Below are 23,909 nucleotides of genomic sequence, written 5' to 3' on the forward strand. Positions count from 1 at the left end.
TTTTACGTGTTTAATGCGTGGAGTCGTACAGTTGCTTGACAGGTGGTGGACGCTGGTGCGTTTTGGCCACCACTGCTCACCAAACGCTGGCACGCTTGGCTGCCGCTTCTCGCTCTGAACATCATTCTGAACATTATTTTGAACATTATTTTTAAGTTCTTTGGTGCTGCTTTACTATTTTTAACAAGCTAGCTGCCTACTTTTTTTCAACCACTTTGACTTCTGCTTCAGGATCCATCGCCCTAATCTGGCTGAAGGTAAACCCAGGCGGGCTTCCACCTGTACAAGTACGGTTGCGTTGGCCCTCGCTCTGGCCGGACCGCTGCCTTCCTTTCAAGCCAACCCAGCTCCCATCTGGCGGACGTCTTTCATCGCCGCTCAGTTGAGGCCACCATCCACCTCCAGCAACGTTTGCTTCCTCACAACCTCGGCAATGGCACTTCGCTACTCAACCATGCAGCTCTGCCAGCTTTTTCCCCAAATGCCTCCTTCCACTGAACTCATCACCACACAAAAGAATTCTCGGCTTCTTCTCCGTCCCCGTTACATTCACAGAGGTTCTCGTCGTAAATGTATGTACAGTTCCACTGCCATAAACAGTATTCCATCGCTGTGGTCTGATCGCAGTTCACAAACCGGCTCCCGCACTTCCTCATCGCATCATCACAACAACACACGTCATCAGAATGACTCCAGTGTTAACACTTTCAACCTCCGCCCAATCCCTACTTCCGCTCAATCAATTTCAAAACAAAAGTACCTAAAACTCGCCCACTTCAACACACGATCCCTCAACATAAAAGCCTCATTCTCAATGAATTTATCACCGACAAGCAACTTGACCTCCTCTGTCTAAATTAAACTTGGCAAAAACCCCAGGACTACTTTGAACTTAACCAAACTACCCCTGTTGGATATTCTTACCTGGACAACCCACGCTCTGCGGGCAGAGGAGGGGGTATTGCTGCTGTTTACCATCAAGACCTCCAACCCCAACCACTCTCCATCCCTGCTGCCCCATCATTTGAACACCTCATTTCCAAACTGCCCGGCCCCAAACCTCTCATCATTTCAATCATCTATCGCCCCCCAAAACTCAACCCATCATTCCTACCAGATCTCTCTGAATTCATCACTGCACAATCTTCAATGTCGCCATCTGTTTTATTCCTCGGCGATTTCAACCTCTACATTGACTCCACGGAATGTAAAAACGCTACGGACTTCCTGGACCTACTCAACTGCTTTAGCTTCACCCAACACATCAGCTTTCCCACCCACAACCATGGGCACATCCTAGACCTGGTTTGATCCACTGGCCTCCACATCTACAATGTCTCCAGCACCAACCGCTCCATCTCTGACCACCTGAAACCTCAGCATCATCATGGACCCCACGTTCTCCTTCAAGTCACACATGGACAGAGTCAGAAAAACATCCTCTTCCACCTCCGCAACATTGCACACCTTCGACCCACTCTTTCATCCTCCGAAACAATAATCCACGCCTTCATTACTTGCAGACTCGACTATTGCAAGAGCCTTCTGTATGGCCTCCCATCCACTATTCTTCAAAAGTTGCAATATGTACAAAACTCTGCTGCCCGACTGCTTACTAACTCCCCCTCCAGAGAACAAATTACTCCCATCCTCCGTCAACTTCATTGGCTTCCAATAAAACAACGCATCAATTTCAAGATCCTCCTCAAAACCTACAAAGCACTAAACAACTTTGCACCCTCGTACATAACAGATCTCCTCCATCGCCACTCCCCCACTCGTCGCCTACGCTCCGCTGATGCCAACCTTCTCACCTCCATCACCATGACCAAGTATCGCACCCTGGGGGACAGAGCCTTCGCCATCGCCGCCCCTACCCGCTGGAACTCCCTCCCTCTGGCCATCCAAAACTCTGATACACTCTGTTCATTCAAAAGTCAACTTAAAACCTATCTCTTCAGGACCACCTACAACATTTGACAAATCATCCTCCGCCATCTTCCACTCTCTCCCGCTCTCTTAATGTGTTGCCTATTGTTGTGGTGTTGTTTATTTTTTCCCTTTTGTTTGAGTGTCTGTACTGTCTGTATTCCTTTTTTATTTGTAAAGCGTATTTGAGTATTTAGAAAAGTGCTATAAAAAACAGATCAATTATTATTATTATTATTATGAAGCAGGATACTTTGTCACCCAACCTGTCCAATATCATCCCACTGCACAAAAGCATTTGACAGCATACACAGGGACAGTTTATGGCGCATTCTACGTTTGTATGGGATTCCTCAAGAAATCATCCTCATCATAAAGGGTTTTTACACCAACTTCACATGCCAAGTAGGTAACAGCAAGGCAAGGCAAGCACTTTTCATACACAAGGCAGACTCAAAGTGCTTCACATATAAACATTGTTATACATTAAAATAAAACAATAGATAAGTAAAAGAAAACATATGCAAAGAAATGAGTAAAATAGAAAGTTAAAAAGGCTTTTTAGTAAGTACAATTGAAAGTGCAATGTATTTAAGAAAGTGAGAAAATTAAATTGAAAGTTATTTAAGATCAGATCAACAGTCTCTCTGGAACCCAAGTCGGGACTACAACCCGACCTAAAGGACAATATTCTAGGACTCTAACCCAGCTTCTAGGACTCTAGCCCAGCAACCTTTCTCTCTGGTATCAGATCATGTATTTTTCTGGTAAAAATAGAAAATAAAGGGAAAGTTAAAAAGGCATTTTAGTAAAATAAAGGTAAAGTATTTAAGATTTAGCAGAAAGCTAAAGCAAACATAAAAGTCTTCAATCTTGTTTTGAAGGTGCTCAGAGTTGGGGCAAGTCTTAAATCCTCAGGGAGTTTATTCCAGCTATTTGTTGCATAGTAACTAAATCCTGCTTTCCCATGTTTCGTGTTTACTCTGGGGATAATTAACAGATTGGTCTCAGAAGATCTTAGTGTTCTAGAAGGCTTATGTAGTGGAAGCATATCAGTTAAATATTTTGGGCCTAAACCATGTAGGGATTTATAGGTTAGCAACATGATTTTAAAATCAATTCTCTGACCTACAGGAAGCCAATGTAACGATTTAAGAATTGGTGTAATATGTTCAAATTTTTGGTCTTTGTTAAAACTCTAGCAGCAGCATTCTGAACAAGCTGAAGCTTCCTTAGAGTTTGTTTTGGGAGACCTGTAAGGAGACCATTGCAGTAATCAAGCTTACTAGTGATAAAGGCATGTACAAGTTTTTGTAAGTCTTCTGTGGACATGAGCCCTCTAAGTCTTGCTACATTTTTAAGGTGATAATATGCAGATTTTGTAACTGATTTGATGTGACTTTCGAAATGTAAATCAGAATCCATGATAACCCCTAGGTTTCTGGCTTTGATTGAGGTTTTCAAGGACAGAGAGTGAAGGTGTTGGGTTACTTTAAGCCTTTCCGTTTTAGCACCAAATACAATTATCTCTGTTTTATTCTCATTTAGCTGAAGGAAATTTCGGCACATCCAGTCTTTCACTTGCTCAATGCACTGGCACAGCAGATCTATGGGCCGATAGTCATTTGGTGATAGCGATACATAGATTTGCGTGTCATCAGCATAGCAATGACGGTCAATATTGTTATTATGCATTATTTGCCCTAGTGGGAGCATATAGATGTTGAATAAAGAGGGTCCTAAGATCGAACCTTGTGGGACTCCACACATCACGTTGGTTGATTCTGATACAAAGTCGCCAATGGAAACAAAGTAGTTCCTATTTTGTAGGTAGGATCTGAACCAATTTAAGACTGTGCCTGAAAGCCCCACCCAGTTTTCAAACCTGTCCAAAAGTATTGTATGGTCTACAGTGTCGAATGCAGCACTGAGGTCTAGTAGCATTAGTATTGAGGTTTTGCCAGAGTCTGTGTTAAGACGGATGTCGTTTACAACTTTAATGAGGGCGGTCTCAGTGCTGTGCAGGGGTCAAAATCCTGATTGGAAGGTGTCATAACAACCAGTTGATGCCAGGAAGTGATTAAGTTGCTGGAGGACAACTTTCTCAATGATTTTACTTATGAAGGGCAGATTTGATATTGGTCTGTAGTTGTTAATAATAGAGGTATCTAGGCTCCGCTTTTTTAAAAGGGGTTTAATAACTGCAGTTTTCAGGGCTTTTGGGAAGTTGCCTGACTGGAGAGAGTTGTTAACTATCTGCAATATGTCTATTGCTAGGCAGTCAAAAACATTCTTAAAGAGGTTGGTAGGTAAAGAATCAAGGCAACAGGTGGATGGCTTTAGTTGTGTAACAGTTTCCACAAGAGTTTTAGAGTCAATAACATTAAAGCATGCCATCCCTGCCACGTTACTTTTGCCTGAACAGGGTGGTAGTCCAACATTTTTGTTTGAAGTGGAGATATTGATGGCGCGTCTGATGCCTTCAATTTTATCAGTATAAAAAGCTGCAAACTCATTACATTTCTGCGTGGAATGGAGATCAGGTGGAATTTGTGTTGGGGGGTTGGTCAGTCTGTCAACAGTTGCAAATAGGGCTTTTGCATTATTATTATTGGTTTAATGATATTGGAGAAAAATGTTTCTCTAGCACTTTTTAAGTCTGAATTGTAGGCACGGAGGCTCTCTTTGTAGATATCATGGTGAATATGAAGTTTTGTTTTACGCCAGATGCGTTCAACCTTCCTGCATTCTTTTTTCTGTGCTGTTACAGAAGCAGCTTTTCTCCAGGGTGCCTTTTGCTTTCCAGAAATCGTTTTAACCTTATAAGGTGCAATGACATCCATGATTTTCAAAATTTTCAAATTAAAGTTTTCTAGAAGATCATCAGCAGAACATGGGTTGAGAGGTGGTAGTAAGGAGATGGCCTTTCTAAAAAGTACATACGATTCTTCATTGATACACCGTTTTTTGACAGTATTTGATTTTGTCTGTATGTCGGGAATAAAAGATATATTAAAGAAAACACAAAAGTGGTCAGACAAGGAAGGATCAGTCACAGAGAGATCAGAAACATTGAGGCCCTTTGTGATAACCAGCCTGTGGGAATGACCTGGCGATGCTATCATTGACACAGATGCAAGTTTGATGCCTACATATTCCTGTTTCTTAAATTCAGCTGGAAAATCGCAAAGGGAGGAGACAGTGGAGCTGGAGTTGTTGTGGCTATGGGAGAGATGAGGAGGGGGGTGGCCGTTCCTCGCCAAGCCAGCATCTGCGATGGGGGAGGGCACGGTGTCCATGGTGTCGGGCAGGCTGTTGTCTCTCTTCAAGGTCTTTGGTCTGTAATGCAGAGGAGGGGGGTGGCCGTTCCTCGTCAAGCCAGCATCAGTGATTGGGGAAGGCACAGTGTTGATGGCGTCGGGCGGGCTGTTGTCTCTCTTCAAGGTCTGTGGGCTGTCTGCTATCTGTGTGTCAGATAGTGGCAGAGTAGATGTGTGGGGGAGGCTGTAGTCTCGCTTCTTCTCAACCTGTGCTCTGATTGTGGCCTGTGCGTCAGACCATGGCAAGATTGTGGCCTGTGCGTAAAGCGAGAAGAGAAGATTGTCCCTCAACAGTTTTGAGCCTAACCTGTTTGGGTGTAGGCCATCTGCTCTGAAAAGATATTTGCGCCCCCAGAATAAGTTGAAATTGTCAATAAAGCCCCTTCCTCTTTCATTGCAGACTCTGGAAAGCCATGTATTCAGTGCAAGTAGACGACTGAATCTGTTTATTCCCCTGTCAACTGCTGGTATGGGTCCACTGATGAATGAGTTGATGTGTATTTTGTCCAGTGTATCCAATAGATCAGTGTAATCCCTCTTCAGAAGTTCTGACTGTTCTCTTTGAATATCATTAAATCCTGCATGCACAATAATCTGGGAGATTTTGGGGTTTTCCAATATGATTTTGGCTAGTTTATGGTTGATATCACTAACCATTCCATATGGGAAGTTGCATGTTTTGATCTTCTTACCGGTTATATCCTTGATGGTTGAGTCTCTTATAATCAGAGTGTCTGGTTCATCTGCTTCCTCTGAGATGGGCCCTTGTTGGACGGTGGCAGACACATGCGCAGCCCGCCTCCGTGGCGACTGGTTGTTCCATGTCCGTCCGTACCGTCTGTCCGGACACATTTCAGGGGTCAGGGGTGCACAGATGGCCGAGGCATGCGCAGCTCGCCTCCATGGCGACTGGTTCATGTTCCGTCTCTGTCCGCACTGTCCGTCCGGACGCATCTCGGGGCTCAGGGGTGCATGGGTGGCAGGCTCGTTCGTGGACTCTTGAAGTGGCAGGAACCGGTTCTTCAGTGGCAGGGTTAATTTCAGTGACGGGCTAATCCGGCTGATAACTTTAGCTTTGGGTAGTTTAGCATTTGGCGTTGAGTGATCTTGTTGATTCACTTTGGTATGTTGTTTTGTCTAGCGCCGACTCTGTGCCAGTGAAACGCAGCTGGAACTGTCTCTCTCTTGTCCAGCTTCGGGAAGGATACAGTGTAGCTTTGATCATCTTGCTGTATCTGAGTGAGCTCAGCAAACTCACCCATCGGCACTGTATCCTGTAGGGGTCCTTTGCATTTTTCTAATGCTGCTAGTCTCGTTTCAATTAAAGCCACCCTCTGTTGCATTTTGGTGCAGTCTGTGCATTTCCCAGTCTCCGTGCCTGAGATATCCGAGTACAGAGGCATGTTGGCGATAGGAAAGTCCAAGGCTTTTTCTGCGGTCTGATCCGGGAGTAAAAAGTGCCAAAATGTATTGTTGAATCGAGCGATGAAGGGACGACGAAAACAAACTATATACTGTTAGGTATTATGATCATGAAATAAAATAAGATAAAGTAGATCTGAACGATGAATTAAGTAGTTTTTTCCAATGCCTAGCGGAGCTTCGGGAAACATGACCTCTCTCTGCTGCTGCAACTTAAACTTGCCACACTTTTGAAGTCAAGACTGGAGTGAGGCAAGGATGCGTGATGTCCGCATTACTCTTCAATACCGTCATAGACTGGGTGATGCGAAGATCAACCGAAGATCAACCTAGAGGCATCAGATGGACACTATTTACAACACTTGAAGACCTAGACTTTGCAGACGACTTGGCACTGGTTTCCCATACACACCTACATATACAAGCAAAAACATCCTGTGTCAACAGATTTGCACAACAAATAGGACTGAACATAAGCCTGAAGAAAACAAAGGTAATGACCTTAAACACACAAAATCCCCCACCTATACAAATAAATGGAATAAATATACCCACAACAGAAGAGTTCTCATATCTGGGAAGCATTGTAAGATATGATGGAGGAACAGGCAATGACATCAAAAGCCGACTCAACAAGGCCAGAAACACATTCAGAATGATGAACAATGTGTGGAAGTCCACGAAGTACAGCATCAACACCAAACTCAAGCTATACCAGAGCTGTGTTCTCTCCACCTTACTATACAGCTCTGAATGCTGGAGGATGACAGAGAAAGACCTTTCCAAGATCTCTGCATTCCACACAAGAAACCTCTGAATAATCATGCGTATTTTCTGGCCTAACACCATCTCCAACCAGCAATTACTTGCTCGGACCAACCAAGAAAGTATAGAGACCAACATTACAAGAAGGCGGTGGAGATGGATTGGACACATCATGCGAAAAGAACAGGATGACATTACAAAAACCGCCCTACACTGGACACCCGAAGGCAAGCGAAAGAGAGGACGACCCAAAGAAACCTGGCGTCGAACAGATTAGAAAGAACTGAAAGCCATGAAGCAGACCTGGAGTTCAATACAAAAGCTTGCCCAAAACAGACAGGAGTGGAGATCCTGTGTTGCTGCCCTACATGCCAGTAGGCATAAAGGGCAGTAAGTAAGTAAGCAGACACAAATGGGCATTCTCATGTGGTGGGGGAGGGGGGTTCTCTTTTATGCAGGCTGGTACGCCCCCTTCTTCTTCTTCTTCTTCATCGCCTTTCTTGCTGAAATGTATTAAAATGTCAAAGTATACTACTCCGACTCCTTAATCCGTAATCCGACTCCGATTGACTTGATTTTCTTCATCTCCGACTCCGACCATTAAAAGTTCTCCGTCGGGATGTCGGATAAGCAATGCAATTCGCCGCCCTTATATGTTGACTACAAACCATGTAAAAAGTGTTGTAAATAAACTTCCAAAGCTTTTCAAATCGTATTTGGTGTTTATTGGTCTTTAATGTGGAAAGTAAACAATGTACAAAGTAAATAAGGTGCAAAGTCAAACCGGAGGACCAATCACAGCGCTTGCCATCTCTGTTGCGTCGACGGAGAGTGTCTCCGACAGGCTCTCCGGCTACGGAGAGGGCTCTCATTGTCTACAGCACTCTACGGAGGACTGTAAACCGGCCTAACTTAGACCATCAACACCGGCGCCCTTCTTCGCACGGCTGTCAACATCCGGAACATTCGCTAGTTAGATTTTCTCAAACAGAAGTTAAAAGATCTAGTAGTAAGTACGGGTAGCATAGAACTAACGTTAGCCAAGGGAGGCTCCATTTTTCTAAATCAAAATATAGCTGCGAGCGGCAATGTGGGGGTCAAGCATATTGGGACTTGATAAACTAATTTTGCTGGACGGACGTAATCGGCTAGGTGGCTACATGACGACCGTCTCGGTAATCGTAATACCGACAGCCGGTGGGATGAGCATTATGCGAGTACGCGTCAATGTTTACCAAATGGGAAAATGACCCCACCTAGAGGTAAGGGCGCAATACAGTCTGCCTGACAGAACAAATGTCACAAATACATAGGGGTATTCGGAACAATATCCCTAAAAGAGACACAATGTAAACAAGCATCCGTTCTGGAGGTGGTTCGTGAAGCATCTAATCCAGTGGGAATTGCAGTTTATATTGTAAGTGGGCGGAATGGTAAATATAGTCATTGTTGCAATATACATTAAGTACCGCTTGTGCACCGCTTGAGCGCTGTTCAGCGCAACTGACATTGATATAAATGAAGTAGTGTTCTGATTGTATGCTGTATGTCAGATGTACATGATGATTGAATATGATTGATATGTTATCAGTTTTATATAACACAGTATATGATATGACCATGAAAAAATACATATGATTAGATTTTACTGACAATGAAAGTTATTGGCAAATGTTTATCACAATGAAAATACATTGAAGTTGCTTCCTAAGGGCTGGAATAGACTTTCTGCTAACAACGCACCCCTAAAAGTCAAATCACATCAAATTATTTGGGCATCATCAGGATAGGGTCATAAGACTATGATCCAAGTTTGGTTTGGATGCATGAAGGCCTTACAGAGATATGAGCTCACTTCCTGTTTGATGTGCCCCTGAGGTCAAAGGTCACCAAATAGTTTGGATGTTCCCAGAATGATGTCATGATTCTATGTACCAAGTTTGGCTATGATATGTTAAAGAAGTGCTGAGAACAGGCTTACTTCCTGTTTGGCTGCTTTGCCGTCAAGTTAGATTGGCTGTCACGGCGGTTTTTTTTAATTTGAGAAAGCTGTTTGACACATTTGTTCAGCTTGGTCTGAAGATCATATATGCCAAGTTTATGAAGATTGGACATAATTTGTGGCCTGTGGAAATGTACAACTGATTTTGACAACTTTCAACATGGCGGCCAAGTTCTGATGTTGCCATGAGAAATAATTTATAAGCTATATGGGGAGGTCTGACAGTATCATCAGACATTGAAAATAAGTTTGAAATGTACTCATGTGAAGAGAGAGGAGTTAAAACACGTCTTCATTAATTATAGCGCCCCCTAGAGGTCAATGGTCACCAAATTCATTGAGTGTCCCCATGATGATGTTATGGGTCTATGTACCAAGGTTGGTTATGATATGTCAAAGCGTTGCTGAGAAATTGGCTTACTTACTATTTGCCGGCTTCGCGGTCAAATATGATTGGCTGTCACGGATATTTCTGCAAGAAATAATATACTAGCTATATGGGGAGGTCTGATAGTATCATTGAAAATAGGTTTGAAATATACTCATGTGAAGAGAGAGGAGTTAAATCACATCTACATTAATAACAGCGCCCCCTAGAGGCCAAAGGTCACCAGATTCATTGGGTGACCCCATGATGATGTCATGGGTCTATGTACCAAGGTTGGTTATGATATGTCAAAGGGCTGCTGAGATATCGGCTTACTTCCTGTTTGGCGACTTGGCGGTCAAATTTGATTGGCTGTAGCGGGCAAACGGTTTTGAATTTGAAAAAATCTATTCTATGTTTTTTATCAAGCATGGCCTGAATACCATGTGTGCCAAGTTTCGAGATGATTGGAGAACATTTGTGATAGGAGATGCATTTTGAAGGTTTTTGACATAAACCAAGATGGCGGAAAATCCATCATGGCACAAAATGACGTCATAGGGTGCTTTGAACTCGGCTTGGACCAAGGCTTCCAATGATCCCTTGTTTGTGAATATTGGACGAATGGGTCGAAAGTTATGAACATGAATGCATGTCCAACTTTGACCTGATGGTGGCGCTAGAGCTGATGAGCTAGCGACCTCAAATTTGCTTCATGGGCTAATGGGACTGCCATAGACTCCCATGGCAGGAAAATAATAAGAAAATGTACGAAAACAATAGGTTGTCTCGCAGCTTCGCTGCTTGACCCCCAATGAGGTAAAATTGCCATTAAGGAAGGAAGGATAGTATGCCTTGCGACTATGCTTCGCAGTATGCCTTGCGAAACCCAGTATGCTTTTCGAGACACTTCATGATTGGTTGATGAAACACTACCAGGAACGCCTAATGGGCGTTCTTGTGTCATAACCGAAACGCCCAAGCCTGCAACTGGACCCTTCTCAACCTATCACCCCTACCTTTTGAGGTCCTTAAAGGGTCGATTTTAAGATGGCTTGTAATCACAATCACACCTGGTGGTAAAATATTTAAAGCAATGAGCTTAAGGTAAATACAATTTAGAGATCTTTTTTTTTACGGAAAAAACACATTTAAATCTTAACCCTGGGGCAAACTTACTCATGTAACACCAAACAGAAAAGGTAATCTCTCCTGCCAGATGATAGGGCAGTCACTCTAGGAAAGACGTAAGTAGTATAGTCATCCAATATCTGGGAAGTGACCCTCAAACTTTACAACCTACTACCTCACCCCAAAGGACTGCTCTCCTCAGACACCCTGAGGGGCACCTCTTCAAGGTGCAAGGACCCCAAGAACCTATAGGAGGAAAGTTGACTGAAATTAGGTTTTAATAATAGCCACAATTTTACTCATCCTAAATTATTCATAACATGCTGGAGAATACAAATTTCAACATCATTCATTTGTTTACTTACAACATACTGCATATCATTAATATATCACAAATCATCATCATCCTCATTTCATTCAATGGTCTGAACCTCTCACATAACAATTCAAGAACAATTATAATGAGGTATAAATGCAGTAAGTAGTTATATTTCAGATATTTAAATGTAGTATGTTAAATATTTTAATGTCATTTTATTGTCTGTCATTTCAAGAAATTATTCTAGATTGGATCGCCCTCCCGGGCCAATCACAGCCCCCCTTGTATCCCTGGTCCAAACAAAGTGAAATGAGATTGCTAATTGGGTTAATTGCCTGCTATCAGTTGGATGAAGAGATCGAGAAGAAGGCAGAGCCATTGGCTGTATGCGACACACACACACACACACACACACACACACACACACACACACACACACACACACACACACACACACACACACAATTAACTTTATGACATTTGCCCTTAAATAAGTGAATATGTTCACTATGGAGCAGTAATATAATGTAATATGCTGTATCCTATTTCATTTATTTAGCTGACACTTTTGTTCAAAGCAGCTTACAATTAGTGCCTTTAGCAATAAAGATACAGCAAAGAAATTGCAAGAAGCATGCAAATATAAAGACAACTTTTTTTTTCTAATAATAATATTGTTATTATCATACATTTACTTTTAAACTGCATATGATGTACTTGAACATATTTGTTAGGGTATGTAGGGTTTAGGCTTTCCTGATGTCAGTGGGAAGCTAAATAAGTAAATATTCAAGATTTTGTTGAGCGGCGGCTAGGGTCCCCTCATAGTGAGCGAGTAGTCGTCACAGAGCAAAGTGGACTGGCTGGGGTGTATGGTTTGATAATGGCCTGGATGTAGAATGGCCCAGGGCAGTTCAAAGCATGGTAGGCAAGCACCAGTGACTTGAATTGGATTCGAGCAGCCAACAACAGTAGCCAGTGCAGGGTGCAGAGGAGTTGTGTAAAAATGGAGAACTTGGGTAAGTCGAAGAGACCAGCCGAGTTGCTGCATTCTGGATGAGATGCTGAGAACGAATGGCAAATGGTTAGAGCGCGAGGACGTGGAGGCAGTGTTGCCAGATTGGGCAGTTTTTCTCCCTCAATTGGACAACTTTTTACGACGTTCGGGCAGCGTTGCCAGATTGGGCGATTTCCTCACCCAATTGGACAACTTTTAATAACGTTAGGCTGGAAAATGAGCATAAGGCGAGTAGGCCTACATACAATTTCGGCTATTTCAGATACTTCAGTTCAATTCATTTTACATTTCTGCATTTTTAGCAATGCTTTGCGCTTTTCATTCAGCTGTCAATTTATTTGTCAACCTTTATTTGTCAACCTTTTTTTTTTTTTTTTTTTTTTTTTTTTATAAATGGTATGCATGTTTACATTGTTTACTCCATTTAGACTTTTGAACTCTGTTCAAATCCCTTCACTTGATTGAAGCCATTTAACGTTTCTTTATGACTTAATCTATGTGGCTTTATTAAAAAATATTTTCATCCTCACTTTGTACTACAGCACCAAATTTTCTAGTTCTTAATGTGCTCACTTGCTGTAGCCTGTATGTATGTGTGTGTGTCAGTTCTAGTGCTACCACTTTGTACAGTTGATAACATACAACAATAAATATTATTTTTAAGAATAAATGTGCCTCCTGCTTGAGCTGAATTGGGCCAGGCCTATACTACTGTATTTTGTTACATTTTATATCGGTCGTTACTTGGGGAGACAAATATTTTCTGAGGTGGTACGCAGTATAAAATGTTTGAGAACCACTGCTCCACCATAATCCGAGCTCCTACTAGGCAGAGTGATCATCCTTTCAGAGCGTCTTGTCTCATCTTTTTCAATTTCACACCAAAACAAAGCAACAAACAAATCGAAACGTATTGTTAGTTTACAATTTATTTGAATGCACCAAGTATGTTCTCAAACGGCATCAGATACACACATCACGTAAATTTAGCTTTCCAACGGTTAAGGCACACATACATTAAAGCCGAGGCCCGCCGATGAACTAACACTGGCGTACAGCTGAAGAATGCAGTGGGAAAGTGAACGGTGGTAGCGAGCTTGTTAGGTTAACATGCCACTCACTAAAAAGCACAGCCGGGAACCAGGCAGGTGTTCTGTTAGCCGTCTGCCATACTGGCCGCCGGAACTACTGACGCTCCCTACAGCCGGCCCATAGTGTTAACACGTATAGTCATTAATGATGGGATCCAGTGAAAACAGGGTAGTGCGGGGCGTGTGTGGATGTGTTGGGTATGATGACAATTTTATTCTGCAGTTTAATGGCTCCACTCCCCTAGGTAGAAACTACTGTCCACCACTCCATACCGATCCCAAACCACAGCAACTGGTGAGGAGACAGGAGTGTACATGGTGGCATTGCCATGTCCAAATGCACAATAAGCATGAGAAGAGCTGCCATATAATAGAAAAGGTAAGGCTGGAATAATATGTTGTGTTTAGTATTCAGTACGTATGGAATGGAGCTTATTGAGAGCAAATATGAGACTTTAGAAATAAATATGACATTGTTAGTATTAACACTTTCTAAATGTCTAATGTTTTTGCTCCTTATCTACATTGCATGCCATACAGGCTTTATAACCTGGTAATACATTCTAGTTAAGGTAAATATCCTAGTCCTAGTTAAGTGCAATGATTCAGAATAGCCTGTTTAGAGAATGGGTCCAGGATCAGACTTAAAATACAGGTCAATAATAATAATAAATAGGTAATGTAATGTGAGCAGGTTCGTATGTTGGTTGCATAGCTGACAGTATGGAATTATATTATTCAAGTCAGAGTCATAAAACAGTGATAATGAACGTTAAAGTATCATCAATTAAGATAAAATGTTACTTTATTCAACCTGTGTGAGATTAATAAAGCATTATTATATTTCAAGAAAAAGCAAAAGGAAGTGTTGTCTCTGGATTAGGCCCTTATTCCAGAGAAAGAATATTCTTCACTACAGAGTAGAGAGGGTGCTTAACCTCTGGTAGAAGCTGCTTCGAGACCATTGGGCGACCCATGGGTCGGCTGCTTACGAAACACAACCTGGCCCAGATCAGACTGCTGTTGTGGGGTTCTGATAGCTTTGCACATGACCCTCCTCGAGTCATTAGCTCAGAACCGCAGAACAAATCACATAGCCTAAATAACATAGCCACTACACCTAGGGGCTATGTTGGCACCATGTTATTGATGTTTGGATGGCACACTGACTGGCACTCCCTCTCTCCATACCTCGGGCTAGCTCTCTATTTATTCACCTCCATCTCTGTTCTTCCTCTCTTTGCCTCCCTCCATCTTACTCCCTCTCATCCCGTTTGTCTCTCTCCATGTCTCTCACTAGCTCCTTTCCTCCCACCCTCTCCCTCTATCCCTGTCAGTGTTTCTTTGTTGTTTTGAGCAGCAGTGCTCCATCTCTCTTCTCTACGTCAAGGCCCAGCTCACTGAGTGCCGAGTAGTCAGCATTGCCACGGCGATCCATGGCGGCCACCAGTGCCTGGTTCTCTTGGTTTTGTTCCAGAATGTTCCTGATGGCGAAGATGGCCCATTGGCTAATGACTGCACACTTCGTAAAGGAAAACAAGCGGAAAATCAGACATTTCAAGGTGCATGAAAGACTTGAAATGTCCAGAGATAATACATTTAGAAACAAGCTTGCTATGTTAAATATCTTTACTATTAGTTAAAAGTAGCAGTAAATAATATATTGATATGAATCTATGAAATATCTTATACTCTAAGGTAAAGGATACAGGGGTTGTTGCTGTCTATGCTGCAGTTGTCCAATATCAGAGGGATGCCGTCAAGTTCTCTGACCTAAAAGGAATGAAGATCACAGTGATGCCATTTCAGTGTGGAAGGTAGCCTAAACTATGGATGGCAGCCTAGACTAGAACATGTGCACAGTAGAGCACAGACCTCTGCCAAGGCCAGCGCCTTGAAGAGCCCCCTTCAGTAACATATCCAAACCTTAAGATTCATGGCCCAGGGAGGTTCACCAAATAGGTGTGAGCAACCTCCCCATGACGAAGATCCTGATTGTACAGTTTGCCATCATCAAGCTATTGCTAGTACGCTATGGTACTCAGTTATCATGGACACTGCACTGCCAGTGCTGCTCACAGAGACCCACAGTTGAGTCTACGGGACATTCTGAAACGTTTTGGGAGACTTGGATGAGTTTTGGAACAAATCTGTTTTGTGTGTTCAGCTATGTTGGAAGCTTTTGTGTCTTGTCTGATTGAACTTGCAAAGTCTGAGAGCATTGGCATCTGAGGATTGGAGCCATTGGATACTCTGATTGGTTGTGTGCTAGCAAATCAATGCGGTGTGTGGGAGGGGGGAAGTGACGTTGCTAAACAAACCACTTAAACAGCATTTTTTTGGATATTATGAATGATATCCATATTTTGGATAAATACAAATAATGAGCCAATACTGTGTGTGCTTTGTTTTTCTAATCTGATAATCTATGGCCGGCGACGGTGCGTCGACTGCAAAAATTCGTCAACATAGTCTACTGCAAAGATTTGAAGAAAAGCTAGACGCTAATCGCTATAGACGCCATAGTTTAAGATGGATGAAGAAGAAATCAAACTTCAAGAATAGCAGTCAGCGGCAGAATACTCGCAGCAGTACGAGCTGACTGAGATTGAAAATAATGTGTTTTGGTTTGAGTGTTAGGAAAGAGATGGACTTATTATCCCTATGGTTACAAACCACGGCAACTTTTTGAAACTTATTTAGTACCGTTGTATGTGATGCTAGTGGCGAATAAACACAGTAGAAACTTGTGGATTTGTTCTTCAGTAGGCATATTGGAGAAAGCTACCTAACCAGGGCAGTTTGTATGCCTTCACTTTTGTTGGACAAACCAAGATACAGCTATGGGAGCTGTTAACAATTGTTACAATTATAATGGATGTCATTCACTGTGTCCAAGCCGTGAGGCGGCAAGTTGAACAAAAATCATGGCTGATTTACTTGTCATTACAATGTCATTGTCATGGCATTTATTGATAACTATTAACCTGGGATATGCAAACCGGACAGATCCTTTAATGCCAGCGCACATAAAGAAATAATTCAGCTATTTGTGGCCATTCCACCTTGTTTGCTAAGGTACTTTCTATTATTAATTGACTTTTTCTCTTTATGCTTATAAAACCATTCATAAGCTAACACCTACATTATCATACATTTTCTATTTTTCCTATGCCAGAATAAAAATTTGCAGCAGTATGTTTTCAACTTTTTGAAACTTATTTAGTACCGTTGTATGAAATTTTGCCGCACACCTACTATACGTGTCCGGGAAGCCTAACACTTACAAAGACATTAAATAAAGAGCCGCCCAGACAGAGCTTCAAAATCCACACACACTGTGGCTTTATAGTATAGCTAAACTTTCTCTCAGATGCCGCAGCCAACCACTGCCAAGAGCTCCACACGTCCACACAAACCATGCAGCCGGTGCACCCTCTGTCTTAACATCTGAGGGTCTCGGAAAAGGCACTAAGTCGGAAAAGGCACTCAGACGACACAAACAGAACGCAACCTGCGTTTGTATTGGAACGTTCACGCCGTGTTTTTGGAATAATGCCAAAAGATGTCTAAATTGGGGACTTATATCAGTAACCGTGATAGAATGGCATTGATTACTATGTTGACATTCATATACGACAAATGACCACGTCTAAAATAAAATTGAAATCGTTTTTGGATTACTGAAGACTGGACAGCGGTGGGAACATATATGTTTGTTATGCCTTGTTTGATATCGCTTGTGTGCGTTTCTTCAGGAACAACCTTCAAGGTGCAGGGATCATGGGTTACAAAATGGATTCAATTGGTTTAGTAGGATCTGTTGTGAAACCAGATACAGGTGGATTTCTGACCACAAGTTGACCTCGGAGTAGGTGCCGAGTGCAGGGTATGGGGCGCTGATCCACAAGTGTTCTGCACCACAGTGCCTCTAGGAGGAGCCCCACTGTGAGTTGATGATATGGACGGTCAGCCTCCTACTACCCTGATGTGACCAAGCTGCAGGTTAGGTACATGTATCCATGTATTTAGTCAACCCATCCAGCTATAGCTACTGAAGTCCCATGTTGTTGTCTGCCCAAATAAATGATTCTTGGGCCAGCGGTCTTGCCATGCTGGCATGGATGTTTTGTACTTGAACGATTGTAATCACAAAACCTTAAAATCGATTGTCAAATCTTAACACTGCCTAATTTACTTTAATTAATATATACCGATCATAACCTACTACAAACAAAATGACCAAACCACCAGAATTGCCTAACATAGTATTCTACGTAAACTGGCTCGTACCCTGCATAGATAGATAGCAGAAGAAGACTTGCATCTGCTTTGAGTCTGCTTTTGTTTTAATGTAATACACAAATATATACAACAACGTATGATGACAACATAATGACTTCTACATGAGTTATTATCTTATATCCATCTACCCATCCACATCCCCCCACGGACCTGGTTTTGGTTGAAGGGGTGACGATGGCAGAGGTTCCCAATGAGTCGGATGAGATGGGCCTTGAAGCTGACGGAAGGGGAGGAAGGGTCACCTCCTCCAGAGGAGGAGAAGTTCTGGGAGGAGCTGAAGACGTTCTTACTGGCCTTACCCAGAGCATGAACCTCCTGTAGGAGAGCTGCAGAGGAGGGGGAGAGTGAGGCAAGGGGTGGCACCTGGTTAGAGCTGGCAGTAGGCAGGACATGATGCAAAAAGTACGCTGTGGAAATCCTAATGTTTTTGTTTACAGTACATTGTAAATGGCTGAAGAGAGTACTGACTCATCAATAATGTGTAATGTAAAGCTGTTTTTGCATTGATAAACAACATTTATTTGGATGTATCCACAATATAATTCTCTTCTGGGTTCTGATTTGGTTGATCCTGAATGAACTGATTGGGATACTTGCATTGTAACATAATAATAATAATGTATACTTTATTTGTCAGACAGGTCTGCAATTTGTTTTGTGTAAATTTATTTGCTCCATTGTGTCTTAACACATACTACATGTAACATTAATTGTCCATAGTGTACATTGCAGTTTTCATCACACACCACAAACAGAAAACAGAAAAACACAAACACATAGAAGACACAAACATAAAACATAAAAGTCCCTTGACCTTCTCTTTGAGCTAGAGATTGATTCTGTGTTGAGCATGTGGATTGATTGATGCACAAAAGAGTGTTTCAGTTTGATCTTGTTAAAATTGGGTACACTGATTCTGCACTTCGATGGTAACAGTTTGTATTGTTTGTTTCAGACATGGCTACTGTTAGAGACGATGTTGTTAGCCAACCTTAACATGGTTTTATCATGTTTCGTATATTGTCTGGAGGGGATGCCCCACAATATTGGAGCAGATTTTTATATATTTTTTTATTTGTCTTTCAAGGTTGTAGACAGAGTCTTGTACCATACAATATTACAGTATTGTAAAATGCTCATGAGTGAGGTGAAGAATAAATGAAGAATTTGACTGCTCGCCCCAAAGGATCTGAGGCGGTGGAGAAAGTATATCCTTGGTTTTGTTCTCTTGCAGACCAAGTCTACATGGTCTTTGGGCTTTAAAGGCATTCACTAAATGCCGCCTGTGTGTTAGTTCTGCATCCTTCAAACTGGTTTTGAGCAGGATTTCCTTGAGTTATTTATGTTCTTAATGTCCTTTGTCACATATGATTTATTATTGGGGTAAATTTTAACCTCCTTATTAGGGACAAGTAGTTTAACACAAAAGTTGATGTAATCATTTATAACAGTCGTCCCATCAACTGAATCATGATGAAAGATTTTCCAGTCTGTCAAATCAAAGCAGGCTTTCAGCTGTTGCCTACTTCCATTTGACCATTTCCTGATCATCTTTTTTACTGGTTTGTTTATTTTGAGTTTTGTTTTGTAAGATGGAATCATGTGCAAAACGTTATGATCCGATTGTAGCATAGGTGGCTCACACTTAAAGGCCCAATATGCAGGACCGGGCATTTCTTCGCTGTTTTCTTGGTTTGGCACGCACATTTATCTACACAGCGCCCCCTACAGTTTCGCAGTAGATATTTTACAACACTGTCGTAACAACTCGTTGACGACCCTTCCCCATGCACCTCTACGCGAGCCATGTGCATTTGTTTTCAAGGAAGCCGGCGAATGTCCGAAGTAAATGTTCATAAAGTGTAGGCAAAGTTATACATTTTTAAAATGGTGTATTTGTATTGCAATAAACATAAATCCATAATTTTTTAAAGTTGACGGGGAGAATTGATATCCTAGATTATAATTGTTTTATCTTAAGTTGAACAGAACAATCTGTGTAAAGGTACGGCCACACCAACGGCGTTACTCGTGTTTGGGGCGTCGAAAATCTGCATTTTTGCATAGGCAACCATTGGTATAGGCACGTAGACGCGTTACACGCGTTGAAGCGTCGCGGGAGTGTTGGCCAACATAATAATCTAAATAAACAAGAACCTGGATTCGGAGATTCAGCCTGTATCTGGGGGACGAGACAGACGAACAGCAAAACACCCATGGAAACAAAAGTGTTTATATGGTTGCAACCAAGCAAGCTAGAAACATACAGTGCTCACAACAAAACGGTCAAGAAAACACATTTTTACAGGGCTCACAACAAAATGGTTGAGCAAACACATTTGTACAGAGACTATCAACATCAAGAATACCACGAAGACAAAGTTCACCCAAGGCACTGGTGTAGTCCAGGGTATACGCGGGCATACGGCGTGTACCCACTTATTTTTCAGTCATCATTGCGTATACCCACTTCTAAATCCCCCAGATTTGCACCATTCAGTAGTATCTGCAAGCCAAATTCCCCACTTTTTTGCATTCACACCAAACGCGACGGGGCGACAAGATCCCATAAAAGTGAATGTAGAGACGCGTATCGGGCGAATTTTTCGCGAGAGAAAACCGCCGACAAGTTTTTATTTGTCGCGCCACACTTTCGCCGTGACACAGGCGAGGCGCGTTCACGAGGATTGTGCATGCGAAAAATTCCGCTCGAGTTTAAAATATTTCATCTTTGACGCAAATTTCACGTGATGACAGCCACATCAGCCGTGCAACAGCCGGACGTGGCCACTGAGTGACATTTGTAATGTAACGCAGCCAATCAACGCAATTCGAACCGTTCAAACTCAGTGCAGTGCAGTCCGGGTGTGAACTGCAGTCCATGGAGGAGAAAGTGATTGTCTGCCGGTTTGCGACTCCCGGAGCTCTCATACACATGTGAAGATCTGAATGCCTCGTCACTGTTTTTAAACATGTTTTAAAGATTCACGTGCTTCCTGGTCTGGCTGGGTAGCCGTGATGATAGTCCAAGCAGCATGATGGCTCGTGGCTAATTGAGCCACACCCATATGGTGCTCTTGTAAGAGGGCCGAGTTTTAGACTGGGAGGCTGGAGTTGTGCAAGTGACTCGACAGTTGTGCTGTGTTTTAAGTAAAGGGATGCTTTTTAACAACAACAATTTGCGTGAAGAAAGCTCTTTTTCACATTTGGTGGCAGTGGTGGGGTATTCCTATAGCCGAGTGGAGGGGACCCACATTTCGAAAAAACAGTTGTTCGAGGAGCTTCATGGTGGACCGCGGTGAAGAAGAGCAGGTAGAACGAAGAGTCCTGCTAGGAGAGGAGATCCACTGGGAAGTTGAAAGTGCTGTCCTGTGGGGTTGGCCCAAAGCCTGAAGGACGGAATAGCTCGGTAACTCCTTGTTGCTGACGTGAGCCATGTGGGGAGCTATTGCCAAGCCTTCGCAGAACAGCAGTGGCGGAGGACTTACTGCGAAGAGTGCAGTGTTTCGCCAAGAAGGAGGGATCTTGGAATGGAGATGGGCGGTCACCAGAGACTTTTTGAACTGTTTATTTAGCACAATGACTGTCTTGCACAATATTTTACCTTTTTTATCTAATGCACTTGTAAACTGTGTTTACAAGCCTTAAAAGAGGGGAAGGTAATGTGAAGATCTGAATGGCATCTTCACTGTTTTTAAACATGTTTTAAAAGATTCACGTGCTCCTGTCTGGCTGGTTAGCCGTGATAGTCCGCAGCTGTGGCTCGGGCTAATTGAGCCACACCCATTCTGGTGCTCTTTAAGAGGGCCAGAGTTTTAGACTGGGAGGCTGGAGTTGTGCAAGTGACTCGACAGTTGTGCTGTGTTTTAAGTAAAGAGATGCTTTTTAACAACAACAATTTGCGTGAAGAAAGCTCTTTTTCACAACACATTATAATATATAATATAATTGAATATATAATATCACGGCCAAAAGCTCTGTGCGCCATGACCCACGCTACTCTGCCTCTTATTGGCTAATACTCACTGCCTTTACTGATTCGATTGTTGAATAATTTGAATGAATCATCATATATTTATATATATATTGATATTATATATATCTAACGAGATGATTGATGTGGAAGAGAAGGACGTTCGTTTTTTTAAGGATGCATTGTCAAATTCAGATCTGTATTTTATTTAAATAAATGTTCAAAAAATTACTGAAACACCATGTTTGCCTCATTTTACATTCATGCAGGCTGCCATCTCCTTTTGTGTGACCAGTAATACCTAAAAACTGCTCCTGATCAAGTCATGTTAACTTTATAATAGTGGCCCACGCTATGTGTTGCAAATCAGCTGTTCAAAGACACAGTTACAAAAATAAATGACTGACTTGCCAAGTGAGAGAATAGGTGTCATTCCAGGAATAAGGAATAGATCACTCAAAATGCATAGTTGTCTGTCACTAGTCTGTGGGCCAGTATTGGTTTAGTAATTTCATATCCTTCCTCCCTGAGAACAAGCACACGCAGGAAAATTATGTGACAATGAGCAAATATTACTGAAGGATTTTTGGGTAAACTAAATAGAGTAGTCTCACATGTCACTGTTTCTAAAACAGGGTGTTTTTCTGGGCTTCGTTAAAAAACGAAGGGGGTATACTCAAACATTTAGAGTATACCCACTTCTCCAGGGACCACTACACCACTGACCCAAGGGTACTTTAAATTTCAAAAGCAACACGGCCAAGTCAGCGTCTGATTTGCAGTCTTCTTTTTCTTTTAGTTCACGCTATTCCTGAAAAGCTTGCTCAACGTTTACTCGTGTCTGGCCTCTCTGTCGGTCAGTCTCCCTTTTCTCTTCTTCTGTTCATCCGACATTGGGTCTCTCTGTCTCTTTTTAGTTGGCTGATCTATGATGAATGTAACAATCCCTTAGTCACTCGTGTTTATATCGAGCCGGTTCCGTGTTTGGGGGTCTGTGCCGTAAAGCAATTCGTTACTTCGAACAATTCCCGGTGCCTCAGGGTACTGGAGATGAATGTCATGCACACAGACAGCAATAGTGTGTGCTGCTTATGCCGCTTTAACGTATATATTTCCTCCAGGTATTGTCTAGATGAGTTCATGGTTGCAGTGCATGTGTGTGTACGTCAGTGGAGGCTTCTCCATTGAGGAGAGGGAGGAAGATCCTCCCTAACATTGTTGAGAATAAAAAATTTAGATTGCCCCGACTATTGTAATGAATTAATGCCCTTAAATATGACTACTTTATTGCCTTTGAATATATAATGTTCGTTTCCCTGGTAAAGGGACATTAGCACCCCCTATCGCCTATTGACAATTACTTCAGGAGGAACGTCCTCCCTCCGCCGCAGTTGACTCCCATTCATTTTCCCGAAAGTACTGGCGGCCGGTGGATAACATGGGTTTCAATGGGAGAGAGGAGGAAATCCTCCTCTGAGTGGGTGGGACCTTAAGGGGTCTGATTTGCGCAAAAAATCTATCCGTCTGCGCTATGAACCAATAAGCAGGATCCCTGGATGTGAGCAGTGTTGCCAGATTGGTCCGATTTCCCACCCAATTGGGCTACTTTAACCATGTTAGGCTGGAAAAATTATCATTGGGCAGGAAAACTGCCCAATCTGGCAACGCTGTCGATAACAAACCCGGTCTGCATTGCCGTGGTGCTCACAGTCTGAGAGACGCAGAGCAAGTGAAATCTGCGATAGCGAGATCCTAAATGCACAATGGAAACATTGGAAACAGAGGACATTGTTAACGTCTTATTACAAAACCATTCCATTCATTCAGAAAGAGGTAGACCACTTCCCAAAATCAAGGTCATCAGAAGTAATGGAACGTCAGTGTTGTGAGTGCTACATGTTTGCTAGGTACGCATGACTTACTGGTAGCATTACAAGCAATTGTAACTGAAAATAGAACATAGCCTAAATAACTTCAGTCAGTGAGGGCAAAACTAGGCCCAATAATAGGCCCAGATTTTTTTTATATACTTTTACAAATCAATAGTAGGCCTGATTTGACTAATATGCTTTGCATCGCTTTCCTTCTCAAATTACAGTGATGCCATGGTGGCTTTGTATACATTTTGTTCACATAACTCCCTCCCTGCTATTTTGTAGTCACCAAAACACCCTGAAAACAACTTGAGTCTCACATTCTTATGCCACCATACACCAACAGTGCAAGCAGGCCAATGGGAACCAAGCGCGCAGTCCTTCCTCCCTCAC

General features: G+C 42.4%; 1 protein-coding gene across 1 annotated transcript in view; it reads right to left on the minus strand.

The window, feature by feature from the left end:
* Positions 1-12,668: 12,668 nt before the first annotated feature.
* atxn10 (ataxin 10) overlaps positions 12,669-23,909 on the minus strand; it is a 32,789-nt gene continuing 21,548 nt past the window's right edge. The window contains exons 9-11 of the mRNA XM_056587969.1: positions 17,820-17,995; positions 15,074-15,137; positions 12,669-14,879 (exon numbers count right to left, since the gene is read on the minus strand). Coding sequence (XP_056443944.1) covers positions 14,698-14,879; positions 15,074-15,137; positions 17,820-17,995 — 422 coding nt within the window. The 3' untranslated portion in view covers positions 12,669-14,697. The remainder of the gene's footprint in view (positions 14,880-15,073; positions 15,138-17,819; positions 17,996-23,909) is intronic.

Source organism: Gadus chalcogrammus, chromosome 4 (assembly GCF_026213295.1).
Source record: "Gadus chalcogrammus isolate NIFS_2021 chromosome 4, NIFS_Gcha_1.0, whole genome shotgun sequence".
In the NCBI taxonomy this organism is placed as follows: domain Eukaryota; kingdom Metazoa; phylum Chordata; class Actinopteri; order Gadiformes; family Gadidae; genus Gadus; species Gadus chalcogrammus.